This window comes from Heterocephalus glaber, unplaced genomic scaffold (genome assembly GCF_053883595.1).
Source record: "Heterocephalus glaber isolate CG9 unplaced genomic scaffold, H.glaber_assembly_v1.0 deba00001504, whole genome shotgun sequence".
Classification (NCBI taxonomy): Eukaryota; Metazoa; Chordata; class Mammalia; order Rodentia; family Bathyergidae; genus Heterocephalus; species Heterocephalus glaber.
The window spans coordinates 18121756-18141986 of record NW_028258324.1 but is presented as its reverse complement, the minus strand read 5'-3'; the positions used below and the strand labels follow the sequence as shown (position 1 = coordinate 18141986).

Genomic DNA, 20231 nt, shown 5'->3' with positions numbered 1-20231 from the left:
CACTTCTCCAGCTTCGTGGGAACCGTGTTGCCTCCTGCTGTGTGCTTTTCACTTCCTGGCTTCCTTTTGTTTCCCCCAAAGCCACAGGCACTTGCTGACTATTCCCATTCCCATTGCTCTTCTGCTGCCACCCAACTTCTGGGACCAGTGCAGCTTCCAGAGTCCTGACCAGGGCCCTGAAGGTCCTCACAGTGGGCTTTGTGCTGGGCGGTGGCTGTCTTGACATCTGTAATAATTAATCTTTGAATGTGTGTTTTTAAAGTGAAGTCCAGTGAGAGAGTGGACTCAATGGCATGTGTTGGGAGCTTGGTGGCTTAGCTTAACTACTGTCACGTGAACCCTGACACCTCCTTGGCTCCCGGGGATGGGTTCTTGGCTGTCTACTTCCCCACCTTCACCCACTCCAGTCCAGTAACTGCTGATCTCGTTGGCCCCGTGGGTGCCTGGGCTAATGTGCAGGGAGGGCTGGGGGCACCTGTTTCTCAGGTCCTATTGTGGGGTGGAGCCCCGGGTATTTGTGAGGGTATCCACTCCCTGATTATCCCAGAACTTGGGGGAGTATAACATTAAATAGCAAATAAAAGACACCACAGAGGGCTGAAAATCAGAGCACAAAAGGAGAATGCTTTTTTCTGATATTTCAGTAAGCAACTCCATGTTTTTCTCTTACAGATTACATAGTCAGTCCCAGCTCAGGCCATCGATTGCTGGTGGCTCATGGCTGTAGCCCTCCTGGGGAACTGCCCTCTGTAGCAGGAAACTGTCTCCCTTTTGTGGCAGCTGCTCAAGGTCACTGACTGGCTCCTGCAGGCATAGAACAACCTGGCCCCCACCTGAACTGGGGGCATCTCAGGAGGGCCTTCCTAATACCAGAGCTCCCTGAAGGATTGGCTGAGGCCTTAGCCCCCCATCACTGGGGGCCCCCTTTTCCCTCTGCCCAGTCCTGCCTTCCTTGTGAGTGCATCTGATAAAAGCACCCCCCCAACACACCCGTTATCTGTAAGTCTGTCTCAGAGTCTGATCCAAGGGACCCAGTCTGAGACCTCACCTGACCACTCTTCTGACTAAAATCCTGCCATTCTGATAGCAAAGAATAGTCCCATATGGTTAACTTTCTGATCCTCATATACTAAGTTTTTGCTCATTGTTCTATCGTTCGTATTTAGCACAGACTTAAGTGGGAAATGCTCAATAAGTATATGTTGAATGAATGAGTGAGGGAATTACTGAATGAATTTTTTTTTCTTTTTGGTACCAGGGATTGAACTCGGGTCCTTGCGCTTGCGCAGCGGCGGTGAAACCACTGAGCTAAATCCCTGGCCCTGAACGAATGTTTTTTGAATGAAAGAATGTTAAAATAATCCTGAGGGCTGGGGCTATAGTTCAATAGTAGCCTCTCATGAGGCCTTGGGTTTGATCTCAAGCATTGCAATAGAAATAGGGGAAGGAAAAGGAGGAGGAGAAGGTGAAGGAGGAAGAAAAAGGGGGGGAGACCAAGAAAGAGAGAGAGAGAGAGAGAGAGAGAGAGAGAGAGTGAGAGAAAGAGAAAGACCAATAAATAGAGCAATATATAGACCAGTCCTAAGGAGTCTGGTAGTTGCTGGGCAAATGCTCTACCACTGAACTACATCCTCAGTCCTTGTAATGAATATTTTTGAATGCTCTTAACAGCTGGCCTTAAACTTTGGGGCTCAGGTGATCCTCTGGCTCCTCAGTACCTGGAACTATAGTTGCAAGCCACCACACCTGGTTGTAGCAGTAAGTATTTTGAGATTTAAAACTCTGTAGTGGTCAAAAGTCACTTGGGCTAGGGATGTAGCTCAGTGGTACAGTGCTTGCCTATCTTGCACAAGGCTTTGGGTTTAATCTCTAGCATGAAGAAAGTTAAATGAAATTAAATTTGGTCAATGATGGTGGTAATTATTTTGGTCATGATCATGAAGTGACCAGAATGTCTCATCTGTGTGGCTCTTACATTGGTTGTCAGAAGTAAATTTTGAAAGAGAAAACATTTTAGGGCACGGTGGCTATAAGGTTTCTAAATGTCTGCCAAAGGCTGATATCAGAAAGCTTGGCTACCAGCTGATGTCACTATTTTTTTTTTCAAATTCTTTTATTGGTACATTGTAGGTATACAACACAATTACATTTCTCATTGGGAATTGTACCTTTACATGACGCATCTTGGTTCTTATTTTTTCCCCATTCCTAGCCCTCCCTTCACCCCCTCCACCCTTCCCTATTTACAAAGATTTTATTTCCATTTTTTCCATTTCTCAGCATTTTCCTTTCCCTTCTTTCCTTTCCCCTGCCCTTCCCACTACCCCTACCCCTTTGGACCTTTTCTTCCTATTTTACATTATCGATTATTCATTCTAATCATTGGTACATTTTAGGTATACAATATAATGACATTCATCATTGGAAATTTGCACCTTTACATAGTCTCTCTTGGCTCTTATTTTTCCCCCTTCCCCTGCCCTCCCTTCAACCCCTCTGTTCCTCCCTATTTACAAAGATTTTGTTCCTACTTTTCCATTTTTTCATATTAATCCCATTCCCTTCTATCCTTTCCCGTAGTCCTCCCACTTCCTTCCACTTTGCTCCTTTTCTTCCTATTTCACATTACCTATTATACATTTTAGTCCTTATTTACACTTTCAGTTTCTGACACCAGAGAAACTATTCAGTATTTATACATGTGTGCCCTATTTATTTCACTTAAGAGTATTGCCTCAATGTGCATCCACTTAGCTATAAATGTCTCTAATTTCTTATTTTTTATGGCTGAGTAGTACTCCATTTTATTAAAAAACCCCACATTTTCTTTATCCAGTCTCCAGTTGATGGGCATTTGGGCTGTTTCCAAGTTTTAGATATCACAAACTGCGCTGCTGTGAATATGGACTCACATATATCACTGTGGTATGATTCTTTTAATTCTTTGGGGAAGATCCCCAGCAGTGGAATAGCGAGGTCAAATGGGACTTCCAGTCCTAGTTCTTTGAGGTATCTCCATACTGATTTCCACAGTGCTTGCACCAGTCTACACTCCCACCAGCAGTGGAGCAGTGTTCCTCTTTCCCCACAGCCCCGCCAGCATTTGTTATTGGTTAATTTCATGATAGCAGCCATTCTTTCTGGAGTGAGGTGGAATCTCAGTGTTGTTTTCATTTGCATCTCTCGAATGACCAGTGATGTTGAACATTTTTTCATGTATTTATTTGCTATTTCTACTTCTTTGTCTGAGAAATGTCTGTTCATTTCAGATGCCCATTTTCAGATTGGTTCTTTAAATTTGGGAGGTCTGATCTTTTTCAGTTCTTTATAGATTCGAGATAGTAGACCTTTGTCTGAGGAAGAGCAGGTGAAGATTTTTTCCCACATTGTGGGTTGTCTCTTCACACTGCTGGTGGTTTCTCTTGCTGTGCAGAAGCTTTGTAATAAAAAGAGATTCCACTTGTTGATTGTTTGTGCTAGTTCACAGGCAACTGAGGTTTTGTTCATAAAATCTTTTCCTACACCAATGTCTTCAAGAGTTCTACCTAACCTCTGTTCCAACTGGTTCAGAGTTTCTATTTTAATATTTAGATCTTTAATCCATTTTGATTTTAGTTTAGTGCATGGGGAGAGATATAGGTCTAGTTTTAATCTTTGGCAAGTTGAAGCCCAATTTTTCCAGCACCACTTATTAAAGAGGCTGTCTTTCCTCCAGTGAGGATGTTTGGCTCCTTTATCGAAGATGAGATGGCTGAGTGTGTCTGGCGTTGTTTCTGCATCTTCTAATCTGTTCCACTGGTCCTCAGGTCTGTTTCTTTGCCAGTACCATGCTGTTTCTATCACAGTAGCTTTGTAGTAGTGTTGCAAGTGGGGGATTGTGATACCCTCTGCCATGTCTCTGTTGCCTAGAATTGCTTTTGCTATTCTGGGTCTCTTCTTGTTCCAAATGAATTTTTGGATTGTTTTCTTGAGGTCTATGAAGTATGCTGCTGGGATCTCAATTGGAATTGCATTAAATCTATATAGCAGTTTTGAAAGTATGGCCATTTTCACTATATTAATCCTTCCTACCCAGGAGCAGGGGATGTCTGTCCATTTTCTGATATCATCTTCAATCTCTTTTTTCAGAGTGCTTTAGTTTTCAGAGAAGAGGTCTTTGATGTCTTTCGTTAGGATGATTCCTAGGTATTTCAGCTTCTTGGATGCTGTTGTGAAAGGAATTATTTGCCCTATTTCTCTCTCAGTGAGTCTGTTGTTCATGTACAGAAAAGCTACTGATTTTTGTGTGTTGTCCTTGTAACCAGCTACTTTACTGAATTTGGTTATTAAGTCTAGAAGACTTTTGGTGGAGTTCTTGGGGTCTTCTATATAGAGTATCATGTCATCTGCAAATAATGACAATTTGACTTCTTCATTTCCTATCTTTATTCCTTTTATTTCTTTCTCTTGTCTGCTTGCCGTGGCTAATGTTTCCAGAACTATATTGAACAAGAGTGGTGATAGTGGACATCCTTGTCTTGTTCCTGATTTGAGTGTGAAGGATTTCAGTTTTTGATCATTTAGTATGATATTGGCTGTTGGTTTTTCATAGATGGCTTCTATCAGGTTGAGGTAGAGACCATCTATTCCAATTTTTTGTAGGGTTTTTATCATAAATGCTTGTTGGATTTTGTCAAATGCTTTTTCTGCGTCTATGGAGATGATCATATGGTTTTTGTCCTTGGCTCTATTGATATAGTGTATTACATTGATTGATTTTCATATATTGAACCATCCCTGCATCCCTGGGATGAATCCCACTTGGTCAGGGTGTATGATCTTCTTGACGATCTTCTGCATTCTGTTTGCCAGTATCTTATTAAGGATTTTTGCATCTATGTTCATTAGTGAGATTGGCCTATAGTTCTCCTTTTCAGTTGGGTCTTTCTCTGCTTTGGGGATCAAGGTGATGCTTGCTTCCAGGAATGAATTTGGGAGTATTGCTTCCCTTTCAATTTCACTGAAGAATTTAAACAGTAGTGGCAGCAGTTCCTCTCTAAATGTCTTGTAGAATTCAGCAGTGAAGCCATCAGGGCCCGGGCTTTTCTTAGTTGATAAGTTTTTAATTATGTTTTCAACTTCATTGGTTGATATTGGGTTGTTTAGAATTTTTAGGTCTTCTTTGTTCAACTTTGGTAATTCATATGTATCTAGGAATCTGTCCATTTCTTCTGTGTTTTCCATCTTATTGGCGTATAGGTTCTGGAAGTAGGTATTGATGATCCTCTGGATTTCTGCTGGGTGTGTTGTAATTTCACCTTTTTCATTCCTAATTGCATGGATTTGGGCCTTTTCTTTCCTTTTTTTGATAAGGTTGGCTAAGGTTTTGTCAATTTTGTTGATTCTTTCCAAGAACCAACTCTTGGCTTCATTGATTTTTTTTGTATCATTCTCTTAGTCTCCATGGCATTGATTTCTCCTCTGATCTTTGTAATTTCCTCCCTTGTATGAGCTCTGGGGTTGTCCTGCTTTTCTTTTTCTAGAAGCTTTAGGTGCAGCATCAGGTTTTTTAATTGGGCTTGTTCTGTTTTCCTAATATGCATATTCACTGCTATGAATTTCCCTTGTAAGACTGCTTTCATTGTGTCCCATAGATTCTGATATGTTGTATTGTCATTGTCATTTAATTGAAGGAACTGTCTGATTTCTTCTTTAATTTCGTCTGTGACCCATTGGTTATTCAGAAGGGTGTTGTTCAATTTCCACATGTTTATGAAATTTTTTGAGTTTCTTTTGCTATGGATCTCCAATTTCATCACACTATGGTCTGATAATATACAGGGGATAACTTCAATTCCTTTGCACTTACTTAAACATGTTCTATGTGTGAGTATGTGGTCTATTTTTGAGAATGACCCATGTGCAGCTGAGAAGAATGTGTATTCTGATTTTGTGGGGTGGAAGACTCTGTAAACATCTGTTAAGTTCATTTGTTCAAGAGTTTGATTGAGTTCTAGTATTTTGTTGCTTGTTTTTTGTCTAGTTGATCTATCTATTTGTGACAGTGGGGTGTTGACGTCCCCCACTACACTTGTATTAGTGCATATATGACTTTTCATGTCTGTCCGTTAGTATTTGTTTTATATAGTTGGGTGCACTAGTATTTGGTGCATAGATATTTATGATTGTCATCTCTTCCTCTTGGATTCCTCCCTTTACGAGGATGTAGTGTCCTTCTTCATCTCTCTTAATCAGTGTTGGTTTGAAATCTACTTGATCTGCCAAGAGGATAGCTACTCCTGCTTTTTTCGGGTTCCTGTCACATGGAGTATTGTTTTCCACCCTTTCACTTTCAGTCTGTGAGTTTCCTTTTGAATTAAGTGTGTTTCTTGTATGCAGCATATTGTTGGATTTTGTTTCTTGACCCATTCTGCCAGTCTATTTCTTTTGATTGGTGAATTGAGACCATTAACGTTGCTGGTTATAACTGAAACATATTGACTTATCATTGCCATGACTTTTTCTTTTTGTTGGGTTCTCCCCTTTTACATTTAATTTCTCGTCGTACCAGATGAGATCATTCTCCTTTGCTTCCTGGGGTTGTGATCCTCAATGTCTGTTCCTAGGATATTGTGTAAAATTCTTTGGAGTGCTGGTTTGGTATTCATGAAGTTCCTAAGGTGCTCTTTGTCATGAAAGTATCTTATTTCTCCATCCATTTTGAAAGATAGTTTTGCAGGGTACATCAATCTGGGTTGGAGGCTGTTTTCTTTTAGGGCTTGGAATATGTCACTCCAAGCTCTTCTTGCCTTGATGGTTTGTGTTGAGAAGTCTACTGTGATTCTGATGGGCTTTTCTTTGTATATGATTTGTTTCTTTTCTCTGACTGCTTGTAGAACTTTGTTCTTCTGTTGAGTTTCTGGAATCTTAACAATTATATGCCTATGTGTAGATTTTTTTTGATCAAGGCTATTTCGAGTCCTATATGCCTCACTTATCTGTATGTCAAGTTCTTTTCCCCTCCTTGGGAAGTTTTCTGCCATTATTTCTGTGAAGAGTTTTTTTTTATGTCATCTGCACTCTCTCCTGTTTCTTCATTGACTCCAATCAGTCTTATGTTATTCTTCTTTGCATCATCTAGCAGCTACTGGATTGATTTCTCATGTTCCCTTAAAATTTTGAAGCAATTTTTCTTTTCCTGGTCATTAATTGCAATCTTATCTTCTATATCTGAAATTCTGTCCTCACATTGGCTCATTCTACTGTGTAGACTTTCAGTGGAGTTTTTCATGTCCTGGAAATCTATTTGCATCTGTTTTATGGATTTCATTTGTTTCTTATGTTGGGATTCCATCATGTTCCTGAGCTCCTCTCTAGATTTATTAATCATGTCTTGCACTAGGAGCACAATTTCTCCTGTTATCTCAGAAATTATTTCTGATCTCATTTTTTCCAGATCCTCTTTTGTTGCCAGTTCAGTGGGTCCAGGTGGTTGAGTATCAGAGTGTTCCATCTCATTTCCCTTTGGGGTTGCTGTAGGTGATCTGGAAGTCTGGTTTTGAGACTTATTTACATGTTTTCTCATTTCGACTGGGGGGGGGGTGTTGTTGGCACCTGCATGGATTACTTCCTCTGAGGTGGGAGAGGTGGGATAGGGGCCAGGAGCAGCAGTAGGGATGGTGACCCAAAAGCCCTTTCCTGTGGGCTGGGAGCAGCGGGAGGGATGGTGGCCAGGAAGCCCCTACCTCTGGGCCAGGAGCGACGGGACTCAGTACCTTGGTCTGGTGGTCTGGTGTCCTCTGCATCTTTGTAGTGTGGAACCATGTGGCTGCCTGTCTGCAGTGGGCTGATTCGGCATGTTCCGTGCAACTCACCACCCTGATGTCACTATTGGCAGGTGGTGGAACCTTCAGAAGGCAGGGCCTAGTGGAAGGAAGTTAGGTCATTGGGGATGTGGCCTTGAAGGGAATATTAGGCCCTTCCTCTCTCTCTTTGCTTTCCAACCACCTGATGTGAACTGTCTTCCCCTGTTAGTCTTGCTGTCATAATATACTGTACTACCACAGGTCCAAAGCAACAGAGCCAAGTGATCATGGATTGAAACCTCTGAAACCATGACCAAAATAAACTATTCCTCCTTTTAAGATGATTTTCTTGTGGATCTTGTCACAGCAGTGGAATGCTGACTAACAGAGTCATGATGGTTGTGATATATGTAGATATAAACTTTCAAGGAAACACAGTCAGAGATCTTTTAGAAATCACTTATTCAGTATGTCTCTAGCATTGTATTTGGCACAAATCAAATTTCCAAGTAAATAATATCATGTAGTATTGTTAAATGCTTTACCCTTGTTCCTATGGGCTCCTTGTGTACACAAGCTAGAAGTTTACTTGGACTGCTGCCTTCTCTTTCTTGTTTTTGGCTTTGGCCTGTGCATTTGCTTTTTCCACTTGACTCAACCTCTACTGTCCATTGTCCCTCTGAATATGAGGGGTTGGTCAGAAATTTCAATGCAGAACAAGATAACCAAACTGTAACAAGCCTTTGGATCAGTTTAAATTTTGTTCCCATTCCTGACAAAATAGTAAATTTTAATGACTCATCCTGCATAAAATTTGAAGGTCACTATTCTCTAAATAGAATGCTGAATTTGAAAAGTTCCAGTATGAGCTCCTACCACCCAATTTTCCCCATATATTTGTCCAGAGTCTCTTAAAAATGATGTGCCACTGTGGACAAGTAGATGTCAGCTAATCATAGGCAGAAGTACTTCCCACATTTATTAAATGTGAATCTGAACAGTGGCTGGGGCTACATTTAACTTCATGGTGCCTGAGTGTGGGAGGCTGCTCTGAGACATTTGTCACCGCCACACACTGTGTAGGTGGGGTGCTCCTTTCTCAAGTCTTCTTGTCAGAGGTTCAGTCAGGCTTTTGGGTATTATCCATATCAGACCAGATGGGGATATTTTAATGTCATCACATACACTTATTCAGCTAAGATAGCAGAAGATTCATTGGACACGTTACACTTGTCTGCAACTCAGAACAGAGCCAGTCCAGGATGTCACAGATCCAGGGCAAGGGGCCAGGAGGGACTGTTTCAGGAAGAGCGAGATGGGTCTCTCAGAGGTGGTCTCATTGATCTAATGGCAATGGAACTTCCACATCCATTGAGAGGTAAATTCTAGAGAGTGGCGTTCTCTCCAACAACTTGTACCAGCATCCTGTATCTATCATTCTTTATTCGTGCTCCTTTGGCCTCCTGGGTGCCCGAGTTAGTTTACTTGGACCTCTTCTTTTGCTCTTCTTTTGCACTTCGGCCTGTGCCTTCACCTTCTCCTCCACTTGGCTCTCGTGGGGGCAGATGTTTCTAAGAAGATGGTGTTAAGGCCAAGAGAACCTTCTATTCTATTGAGTGGTAAGCTTTGTAAAGCATCAAAAATCATAGGCCATGTGCTGCCTTCCACAAGGTAGAGATGAAAATGTGTTTGCAGTGCTGGAGATCTAGGCAAAGACTCTACAACCAAGCTACACCCTCAGCCCCTGGAAGTGCTTTTGAATATGATGTACCTGGGTTCATATCACATATTCGTGGAGTCATTTTAGGTGGTAATTTAACCTGTGATGTCTCAATTTCCCTCCCTGTAAAATGGGGCTAATATATAGTACTTAACTTATAGAGTCTTTTTGTAAAGGATCTAGATCTAGATCTCATCACCCCTTGATTAAGGAGTCAGAACATTTCTAAACTTTTCAAACTGTTGAAGTAACAGTTTTGTGTCATAATAACCATGGCTGATAACCCAGGAATTTATTCTATGTGTTAATTTTGTGTTTACAAGTATTTTCCTCCAAATAATTCAAAGATCGCCTCATAGACTTGTAAAGTGGTAGAGAGGAAAGGCATCCTGTGGCCTTCCTGGGATGGCAGCACAGTGGATCGTGAGGAAACCAGGAGGAGAACCCAAGTTCCCTCCATGTCTCAGTCTGTCGCAGGCCTCGGCAGAGCCACCCTGCCATGTTCCTCCTGTGACCTGACTCCCTGGGCATTGCCTAGTCACCAGCAGCTCCCCTACCTGGCAAAAGCCCTCATATTCTATGAGTGGTCTGTGCCCCCAAGGTTGGCCACTGAGGACAGGTGTGCAGCGAGGTGTGGTGCTATACGCCTATAATCTCTCCACTCTGGGAGGCTGAGGGAGGAGGACTGGGAGTTAGGGCTCAGCTAGTCTCAAAATAAAAAAAGAGGGATGTAGCTCAGTGAGAAGGCTATAGTTCAATCACCAGTGCACGGGACAGTGTGTGTGTGATATAAAGATCTGGAGCCTGGCGGGGAGGGGTACAGGGCTGAGTGTGGACACAAGACTGGTCAGAGGCCACAGCCTTGTGTGCGGGTCATTCTAGTAGCTCACTGCTGGATTCCCTTTCTCCCCACCCCCAGGCTCTCTCCTCTAATTCATCTTATAAAGTGTTAGTTTGAGCCATCTTCCTAAAAAATCACTCTGGTCATGTCACTTTCCTGTTCAAAAAACTTCAGAGGCTCCCTGCTGCCTACAGAGTGATGTCCAAAACACTTCTTTCATTGTCTCCTAGTAGCTCAATAGGATTCGTGTCCCTCCTGGGAGGCCCAGCTTATATCCAGGGAAAAGTTCCCAACGTGGAAGAATCAAGTCCAGAGTTCCAAGTTCTATTACGACCTCCAGTTCTAAGAGACGGTAGATCGATGTTCTGATCCCTGTACGAACGGAAAGCATTATCCCTCCACTAGTGTGCAGCACCTTGATATATTAACTCTGTTATCTTTGATTGTCTTCTCCTACAAAGTTATCTTTTCCCCGGCTACTGTTCTTCATTTAACTATGTGTGTGAGTTTTCTATTACTGTGTGACAAATCATCACAAATTTAGTGACTTAGAACAGCACCCATTGGCTCACTGTCCTGCAGCTCAGAAGTTTGGACCCAGCAGGGCAGGGCTCTTTGGTGAGGCTCTCACAAGGCTAAAATCAAGATGTTGGCCAGGCTGTGTTCTCCAGGCTCACATGGTGACAGCTGAATTCAGTTCACTGTGGGTGCACTTCTTGCTACATGCTCCCCTCCTTCTCAAAGCCAGCCCTGTGCACAGAAGCCCTCTTGTGCCTGAGATACCTGACTTCTGCTGTCTCTGACCTCTGAAGGCGTATAGGAAGCCTTCATGTGATTAGGTCAGGCCCACCTGGACAATTTCTCTTTTGATGAACTCAAAGTCAACTGATTAGTAGCCTTAATTACATCTTCAAAATCCCTTTTGCCCTGCAATATAACATAATCCTGGAAGTAATGTCTCATCCTTACTGACAGGTCCTGCCTACACTCCAGAAAAGTGGGTGTATAGTACAGGAGAAAGGATCTTGTAGGCAAGTATCTTAGAATTCTGTCTAGCCCATCATTGTAATGGTTATTTTATAGGTTTTAATATCTGTCAGGAAATTGAACCAGACTTCCTAATCCTCATCACTATTTTTTCCTGGGGCCCTACATGACAGATACTGTCATCTCACCTAGCACCTCATCTCACTTCTCTTTTCCCCCAAAATGAAATACAATAAAACTTTGGATGGCAAGTAACTTGTTCTTCGAGTATTTGATAAGATGAGCAAACATTTCTAATAAATTTTAACTTGATAAAGGAGTGATGTCTTGTAATACACCTAGTACATCACTGAACATCACATTATCACAACTGAGCCAATGGTGCTTCTCTCTCTCTTGCTGCAGGATTGTGGGTGATCCTCTCCCAACGGCAAGAGGTTCTGGAGGAGATCTTATCTGCAGATGTGGAGGAGAAAAAGGAAGAGGAATCCCTCACTTCAAACGAGATTAGGGAGATGTGTAAAATGTGGGAAACAGTGTAAAGTTTTGTAAAAAGCACCACCTGAATAAGGCCGTAGCAGTGTGAACGATGAATCTGTTTAACAACAATGCAATGTCACATTTCCGCGAAATCCTCAAAAGGAGGCAAAAGCAAGTGTCATAGGATAGGTTCCTTGCTAAAATTGCAAGAAAAGAAAAAGATTCCATCAAGCCCATAGATAGCAGAGATTCTGTTAGCGACAGCGAGCACTGAGGAGAATGTGAGGACTGTGTTATTGTCCTACACGATAACCTTCCTCCCTCTTGTCTCCCTCACAACAGCCATGAAAGTTTTCAAAAGTAAGTGCAGGTTAATTTGTTTTTATACTTTGTATTTTATTTATTATTTTGTAATATACAATATTGTAATCATTTTTATGTGAATATTTTTGGGTTGTGGAACAAATTGTCTGAGTTTCTCGTCATTTCTTATGGGGAAGTTTACTTTAATATACAAGTGCTTTGGATTACAGGCATGTTTCTGGGACAAATTATACTTGCAAACCAAGGTTTTACTGTATTCTATCCTTCAGTCTCCCTTGTAGTGAGAGGTGAACATATGACATGGTCCTGCCAAGAAGGATATAAGCAGAAGTTTGTGGACATTACTCCTTTCTCTCCTTTCCCTATCCTGGAATGTGGACCCAGTGTTTGGAATTGTAACAGCTATCCTGTGGAAAGGAGGAAAAGGCCAACAGAGATCTTGTCCCTGAAATCATTGAGCTGCCAACTCCATACCAGAAACTGATATTCTGTTAAATGTAACAAAAGGCAATCCCAGCTTATACAAAACTGGACAAGTTGTGGAATGAGGAAAACTAGCCACAGTACCTTAACTTTTCTGGATGACTGTACAGTCAATACACATATGAACCTCCACAATCAGGGTGATCAATCCTTCTCACATCTCCCCAGTGGTCGCAATAATTATTTTACATAGTATCTTTGTGTGTGGGGTGGGTATGGGGGCTTGAACACATGGCCTTTTCTGTATGGTAGGCAACAGCTATAATGCTATATCCCCAGACCTTTTCATTTCTTTTCGAGACAGGGTCTTGTGGTGTTGCCCAGGATGCTCTCGTGAATCTCTTGCCTCAGCCTCCCAGGTAGCTAGTATTACAGGCATGCACCCCCGTGCCCAGCTTTATATAGTGTCTTTGCATCACAACTGAATGTTCATGGCTACAGAATAGTCATAGTTTTAGTCACTTTTCATTTTGCCTGTGATATGGTGTAAATATAACAGGTCCTTCAAACCCTCTTGGGGGAGCAGCAATACCTGGGAAACAAAAGTTTGCTTTGCTCTGGGGATGAGGGAGACAAAGAAGAAGGGTTGCCTTCCTTTTTTCTGGCTTTCCTTCATGGCTTCTGATCTTGCTCTCTTTCTCTCCCCACTCCCTCTGACCCTGTTTGGCTTCCGTGGCAGGCTGGGCACTGGGGCCTGAGACTTCTCAGTTCCATGGGGCAGAGAGGAAGTAGAGGGAAAAGGGCCAGGTGTCTCCCGGCTGGAAAGCTCTCCACTAAGTCTCTTGATGACGGTGGGCAATACTGGGGAGACACACAGCTTCCTGCAGGTTCCAGAGCTAGACACAGGAGCCAGTGGAGGTACTGTCCTAAAAACTCTCCTGGTCCAGCACAGAGCCAGAGGCAGCTTGAAGATTCACAAGGCAGTCAAAGGTGTGGGCATCTCCTGAGTTTCCAGCAAGGAGGGGATGTATCAGCACTTGGCAGGACTCATTCATTTGCAGCACTCAGAACAGCTTCTACTCTGTGGAGTGCATAGTGCAGGTTCAGATCCATGAGCTAGTGCACCTGTTTGTCACACAGACACGGATTCCCCACCTTCCTGTCCCGGACTAAGGTCCTGAAGAGGCAAATGCTCTGCTTCTCCCCATCTGTCCTTGTCCCAACCCACTTAGTAGCTGATGTCACCTAAGTGCATTCTCCCATCCTCCCTGCTCTTCCCCCTCTTCTTTTCCTCTAGAGTCAGGACCAGCCCTACAGCCTCTTGCCTGGCATCCAAATTGGTCACCCTTTCTACCTCCCAGCTCTGTTCTCCTGTGACCTCTCGAGGGACCAGACTATCTCCTTCCTCCATCTCACCCTCTACTTTGGGTCAGTCTAACCTCCACCACCTGAGCTGGGCCTCAGTCCTGTCAAGGTGCTCTTACCAAGGACACCAAGGTGTCCTAAACCTCTGCAGCCTTCAGCACTGCTGGCCAGCTACTCCCTGAAATCCTCTGCTCCTTTGGCACCTATGTCAGAGGCTGCTAGTTACCTGTGCAAGATCCAGCCTTTCTTCTTTCTTACTAACTAGGACTCCTTGTTCCCCTCCCCAAACACCATGCCATCTATTGGCTTCTGCGGGTAGGGGTGACCAAGTAGCAGTACTAGCCAATGAAATCTAAATGGAAACTATTAGATGTGCTACAAGTAAAGCTCCTTAAAGTGGGGGGAGACAGTTGATTGGTGTATGCATGTCATCTATTTCTGACCTGTCTTCCTTTCTCCTGCCTGGAACACAGTCTTGATGGTTGGGGCTAGAGCAACCATCTTGTAACACATGGAAAAAGTCAAAAATTATAAAGACATGGATTCCATCATCCTACAGCTCCTGACCTAATGCTGGCAGCTTCTTATCTCCCTACCTGGTTCCATAAAAAATATAAGCTCTGTCTTGTTTAATCCATTGGATTTTCTATGATACACAGTTGAAATCTGGCTCTCGTGACTATGGCACTCTTGCCCCTCCTACGTCCCCTCCATGTTAGTATTCCTCAGCTTCAGTCCTGGCTCTCTTCCCCACTATTTACCAAGTGACTCAGTGGTTCCTACTGCTGTCCATGATGATAGCAAATGCACAGCCCTGGATCCACAGGTCTCAATGCCCAGTGAACATCTCCAGCCACCTGTCCTCCAGAGATCTCACGGACAGTATGATCACACCTGAACCTGGCAACTGTCCCACAATTCTGCTCCTCCTTCCTGTTCCTGGAGCAAGTAGCCTCCTCCTTCTACCTGAAGGTCCAAAGTCCCATGGGGTCTCCTGTTAGCTCCAGTTTGCTCCCACTTCTTCAGTCCCACTGATCGACAGACACCACTGTCTCTTGCCTGGGCCACTGCATTAGCCTCTTTTTTTTTTCCTCCCTGTACTAGAGATTGAACTCAGGACCTTGTGCTTGTGAAGAAGGTGCCATGCCACTGAGCTAAATGCCCAGCCCTATATTAGTCTCTTAACTAGCTTTCCTGACTCCTACGACCTTCCAGACTGATGCTGGGTTGCTTTGTTTGTTTTGTTTTTGTTTTTGTTGGTACTGAGAATTGAACTCAGGGCCTTTGCACTGAGTTGTATCCCCAGACCTTTTAAAACTGAGACAGGATCTCAATAAGTCACAAAGCTGCCTAGACTGGGTTTGAACTTGTGCTGCTCTGGCCTCAGCCTTCCAGAGTGCTAGGATTACAGGTGTGCACCACCACAACTGGTTGGGTTGGTCTTTTAAAAAGGCAAATCTGTTCATATCATTCTTCTTAAAATGCGTCAGTGGCTCCTTATTCCCCACAAGAAGGCATTCAATGCTTTTGCTTGAGCTGAGCCCTGAGTATCTTAGAAAATTCCCTTATACTACATAAAATCATCTGCTAGTCCCCAAACTTTCCATGATTTTTCTCATTTCCTTGCCTGAAATGTGCTTCATGCTGAAAACTGTACAAAAAGAAAGTGCTAAATGAATTTTTCCAAATTTGAAATCAGCCCTTGTTTTCCAGGGGAATCTCACACCTTCAGGCACAGAAACTCAGTGGTAAAGACCTATTAGGCGTCCAGAGATGTCATATAGTTCAGTTAACATAAAAGCTTAAGTAAATTCTACTTTTGCTAAAGTTTTTTTTTTTTTGTACCAGAGATCGAACTCGGGACCTTCTGCTTGTGAGGCAGGCAGCAGTACCACAGAGTTAAATCCCTGGCCCAAGTAAATTCTACTTTTAAGCAAAATTGAACTTTCCTCCAAGCTGAGACCCCTCCACCCATTCCACACTCAACAGTAAAGGAGAGCTTTTACTTTTAACGTGCTAAGGGTGAGGCAATTCTTCTTTTACTTGTCTTATTAAAGTTTGTCTCCCAGGACCATGAAAGCTTAAGGTCTAGCCCCTCATTTTCTAGAAGAGGAAACCAAGACACTATGGGATCAGGACAGGCACTGTGGAGGTGGCTGCCGGTGGAACGTACTTAGATCCTGACCACGGATTTAGCTCTTTCCACCTTCCCGTGGAACCCCAACTCACAGAGAGGTCTCCCCATCCCCCACAACCAGAGAGCAAAATGGCCTCCATGGGGCCAATTAGGCGATGCTCAGGTTCCATTTTACCTACAGCAAGATGACACATAAGGGCTTCCGGGAAAAGAAAATCAGAAGCAGTAAGTCCACAGCTGTTTGCCCCCCCCCACTCCTGTCCAACTCTGGTGGCCACTCACCCTCTGGGTGACAGGCCTGTCATCCTGGATCTGCACAGCCAACCCCATATCAGACAGCCTGCAGTTACCGAGGTCATCGAGCAGCACGTTCTCAGGCTTCAGGTCCCGGTAGACGATGCCCAGGCTGTGGAGGTCCAGCAGTCCACAGGCCATCTGGGCTGAGTAGAAGACCACCCGGCTCAAGGCCAGGCCCCGGGTGCCCACGTTGTAGATGTGGAACTTGAGGTCACCCCCGTTCATCAGGGTCATGACCAGGCAGAGATGGGACTTGCTCTCAAAGGCGTAGGCCAGCAAGACGATGAAAAGCTGTTCACCTTTTCTAAGATTTCCTTTTCCAGGAGAGCCATTTTCTCCCCATTTTTCTTCTTCAGCCGCTTCTTGTCCAGTTTTTTACAGGCATACATCTTACCAGTGTTTTTCACCTGGATGGCACACACCTGAAGGGAAAGAAAGAAAGAAAGGGAGAGGATGAGGTGAAAGCAGACAACACTGGAGAAAGGTGGCATAAAGGACGAGGAAGGGGCATGTGTGGAGATCAGCAGGGTAAACAGAGGGCTGGAGGGAAGGGCAGCTGTGAGGACGAAGGGTTCTCAGGAAAGCACAGGACTAGGATGCTACAACTCACAGCTAAGACACTACTTCACTCCACTAGGCTGGCCATAATAAAAAAAAAGGAGGGACCAGCTGGGGGCCACTAAGTGGTAAGTTCTTGCCTAACATGCACAAGGTCATCAGCTCAATCAATAGCATAAGAAAACAGGAGTGGGGTAGAAGGGGAATGACAAATGTTGGCAAGGATGTTGTGAAATTATAACCCTCAAGCTTTTCTGGTGGGAATATAAAATGTGGAATAGACTTTGATGGCTCCTTAAAAATATTAATCACAGAACCTCCATATGACCCAGCTATTCTACTTGTAGGCATATACCCAAGAGAAATGAAAACAAGTATTCAAACAAATACCTGTTTGATACTCAGCTCTGCAAAATAAATAAACTAAAAAATAAATAAAGAAACCCAGAATACTTGTACGTGAATGTTCCTAGCAGCACCATGGACAACAGCCAAAAGGTGGGAGCAGCCCAAGTGTCCATCAGCCCATCAGCAGAGGAATGGATAAACCTCCAGGGGCGAATTCTCAGGACAGAATATTGTCCAGCCACAGCAGTGAAGTACTGATTCATGCTACAGTGTGAATGAACCTCTGAAACATTATGACCATTGAAAGAAGCCAGATCCCAAAGGTCGCATGTTGTATGAAATATCCAGAATAGGCAAATTCCCAGGGACAGAAAGCAGACTAGTGGTTGCCAGGCGCCAGAAGAAGTGGGAGTGGAGAGTGGTTGTTAATGGGTCCTGGGGTGACGAAAATGTCTTGGAATTAGGCAGAGGCGATGGTTATACATCACTCAGTGTGCCAAATGCCACTCAATTGTGCACTTCAAAATTGTTAATGGTTGATTTTATGTTGTGTGAATTTTGTAAAATAAAATAGTTTTCTACTTTAAAAAGCTGAGCACAGTAGTGGCACAAAGCAAGTTCTTGACTTTCCTTTAGGATGCACATTTTCTTAGATATCCACTCTTCTCAAATTACCTGCACGGCCACTGCTAAGGAGAAAAGGTATTCTATGTACACAGCAGGTTGCTGTCATTCTGCAAAGTGTCTGGGGGATTTCAGCATGTTCCTGAGGTTGACCCCATAATAAACATTCCTGGCCAAGGGCTGGGGATTTAGCTCAGTGGTTCCACCACCTGCCTCAAAACCACAAGGTCCCGAATTCCATCTCTGGTACCAAAAAAAAAAAAAAAAAAAAAAGATTCCTGGCCAAGTCCACATTTTGCATCTCTAGCACCATTTGTATTTATTTTACATGGTAACTAGAAAGAAGGAGTGGGAGGAACGAGCCAGGAATCTTCCCATGTGGTACTGAAATTAGTTCTAAATATGTTCCCTTGAGATAGAACAAAGAAAAAGGCAAAACACTCTGCTTTTGGGCCTTATACCTTACCCTCTGGCCTGGTATCCAGGGACACTTACCTCCCCAAAACCACCTTTCCCCAACACTCGGAACTCGATGAAGTACTTGCTGGATATTGGCTGCATCTCAAAGAGCTTCCACTGCAGGAATTTGTCGTAGAAGGGGCTGGCCAGGAAGTCCCTGAAGGGCTGCTCCTGCAAGAAGCCCATGGCCCCAGCCTTGGCTAGGGGCACTACGGCCACACACTCTTCTTTGGTGGTGGCTGCTTGGCACCTGGTGACCAGTGCCAGGCTGAGGAAGGGGTGTGGGCCACTTGGGGAAGGGACACAAGTGGCCAGCAGCCCCTGCAGTGCGACGTCCTTGGCAGGCCCGGGCTCGGACAACTCTCAGGCCTGCACCTCCTCCAGGAAGGCGGATGCCTCTCGGTACACCGGCACCTTGGCCAGGAAGTCTCGGAAGAGGCGGAGGCCGATGGGCTGCAGCTCGCACAGGGTGTCGAAGCGCGAGAACCAGCTCACGGCGGAGCTCGGCACAGTCCTGTGGCCCGGGCAGCGCCAGGCTCCAGCGCCACCGCCGCAGCTCCCGGCTGTTGCAGTCCTAGGGCTTGCGGGCGTGCAGGTAGGCCGTGCTGGCGATCAGGTTGTCCAGGCCCCCCGTGTCCACCATGGCTGAGCACCGGGAGCCCCCAGGGAAAGCACGGAAGGTGGGAGGGCAGCGTGGAGGACTGTCGTCGGGGCTGGCAACCAGCTGGCTGTTAGCTTCTGAGATGAACTAATTGCCCAGGGATTTGCAGCAAGTTAGCTGGCCTGCCTGTGGGACCCCGGAGGGTGCGAAAGAGGTTTCTCCCGTAAGAAGCTTTGCCTGGCTATGTATAGCCAGTTAGTGGCCGGCATAGGAAAGGTCACGCTCCCATCCACAAGGTCAAAGTTGCCAGCATCACCTTTTCCCCCTCAGCCCATTTATCGTGGGGCCTTTCTCCAGTTACCTGGCTCTGCATATTTGGCTACCAGCTTTCAAAATAAGGGAGCAGTATTTTAAATTATTCCGATGTTGCCTGTTTCTTACCAGGCTCAGGCTTGGTTAAATCCTGGAATAATGTTAGAGCAGTTTCCTCCTGGTGCCTAGCAACCTGACACACACAGAGGAGGGCACAGAAGAGGATGCTCCGACCTGGGGTGGTGGCACACACCTAAAATCCCAGCACTCTGTTAGGCTGAGGTAGGAGGATCACAAATTCGAACTCAGCCTGGGGAACTTATTGACTTAATGAGATCTTGTCTGAAAATAAAAAATAAAGGTAGGGCTGGGGATATAGCTCAGTGTGAAGGCCCTGGGTTCAATCCCCAGTGTTGTTAAATCAGTCAATCAATCAATCAACCCAGAAGAGGAGCCTCTGAACTTTGAGTCCTGAAACATGCTCACAGAGACACTGGGGACTCAAGTCATAGCTCTTGGGGTACCCTGTGGAGCCTGCAGAAATCTGCCAGCTATAACACCAGGCATGTTGGCACATACCTGTTATCTTACAGTATTCAGGAGGCTGGGGCAGGAGAATCTCCGTGAGTTCGAGGCCAGCCTGGGCTACACAGTGGGCTCAAGGCCAGCCTGAGCTACATAGTGAAATGCTGTCTCAAAAAAACAAAACAAAACAAAACAAAACAAAACAAGAGAAGTCAGTGACATTATGTACCTCGGGTTAAAAAGAGAGGGGAGTGTCATTTTGACCCCACACATATCTTTAAGCAAGAAAGGCCGTATTTCTGCAGTAGATCTATGAAAGGAATCTCCTGGGAGTGTGGGCTCTGAATGAAGCAAGAATTTTCCATGACCCCACAGACAGCATGCTACTCCACAGCACGTGGTCATGGCTGTCCCAGGGGCACAACCTAAGTAGTGGGCTGCCAAGT

General features: G+C 44.5%; 1 protein-coding gene across 1 annotated transcript in view; it reads right to left on the bottom strand.

The window, feature by feature from the left end:
- Window positions 1-18990, bottom strand: part of Grk7 (G protein-coupled receptor kinase 7) — a 35434-nt gene extending 16444 nt beyond the window's left edge. The window contains 4 exon segments of the mRNA XM_004835156.3: window positions 16344-16648; window positions 16651-16780; window positions 18384-18827; window positions 18829-18990. Coding sequence (XP_004835213.1) covers window positions 16344-16648; window positions 16651-16780; window positions 18384-18827; window positions 18829-18990 — 1041 coding nt within the window.
- Between the last annotated feature and the right edge of the window lie 1241 nt (window positions 18991-20231).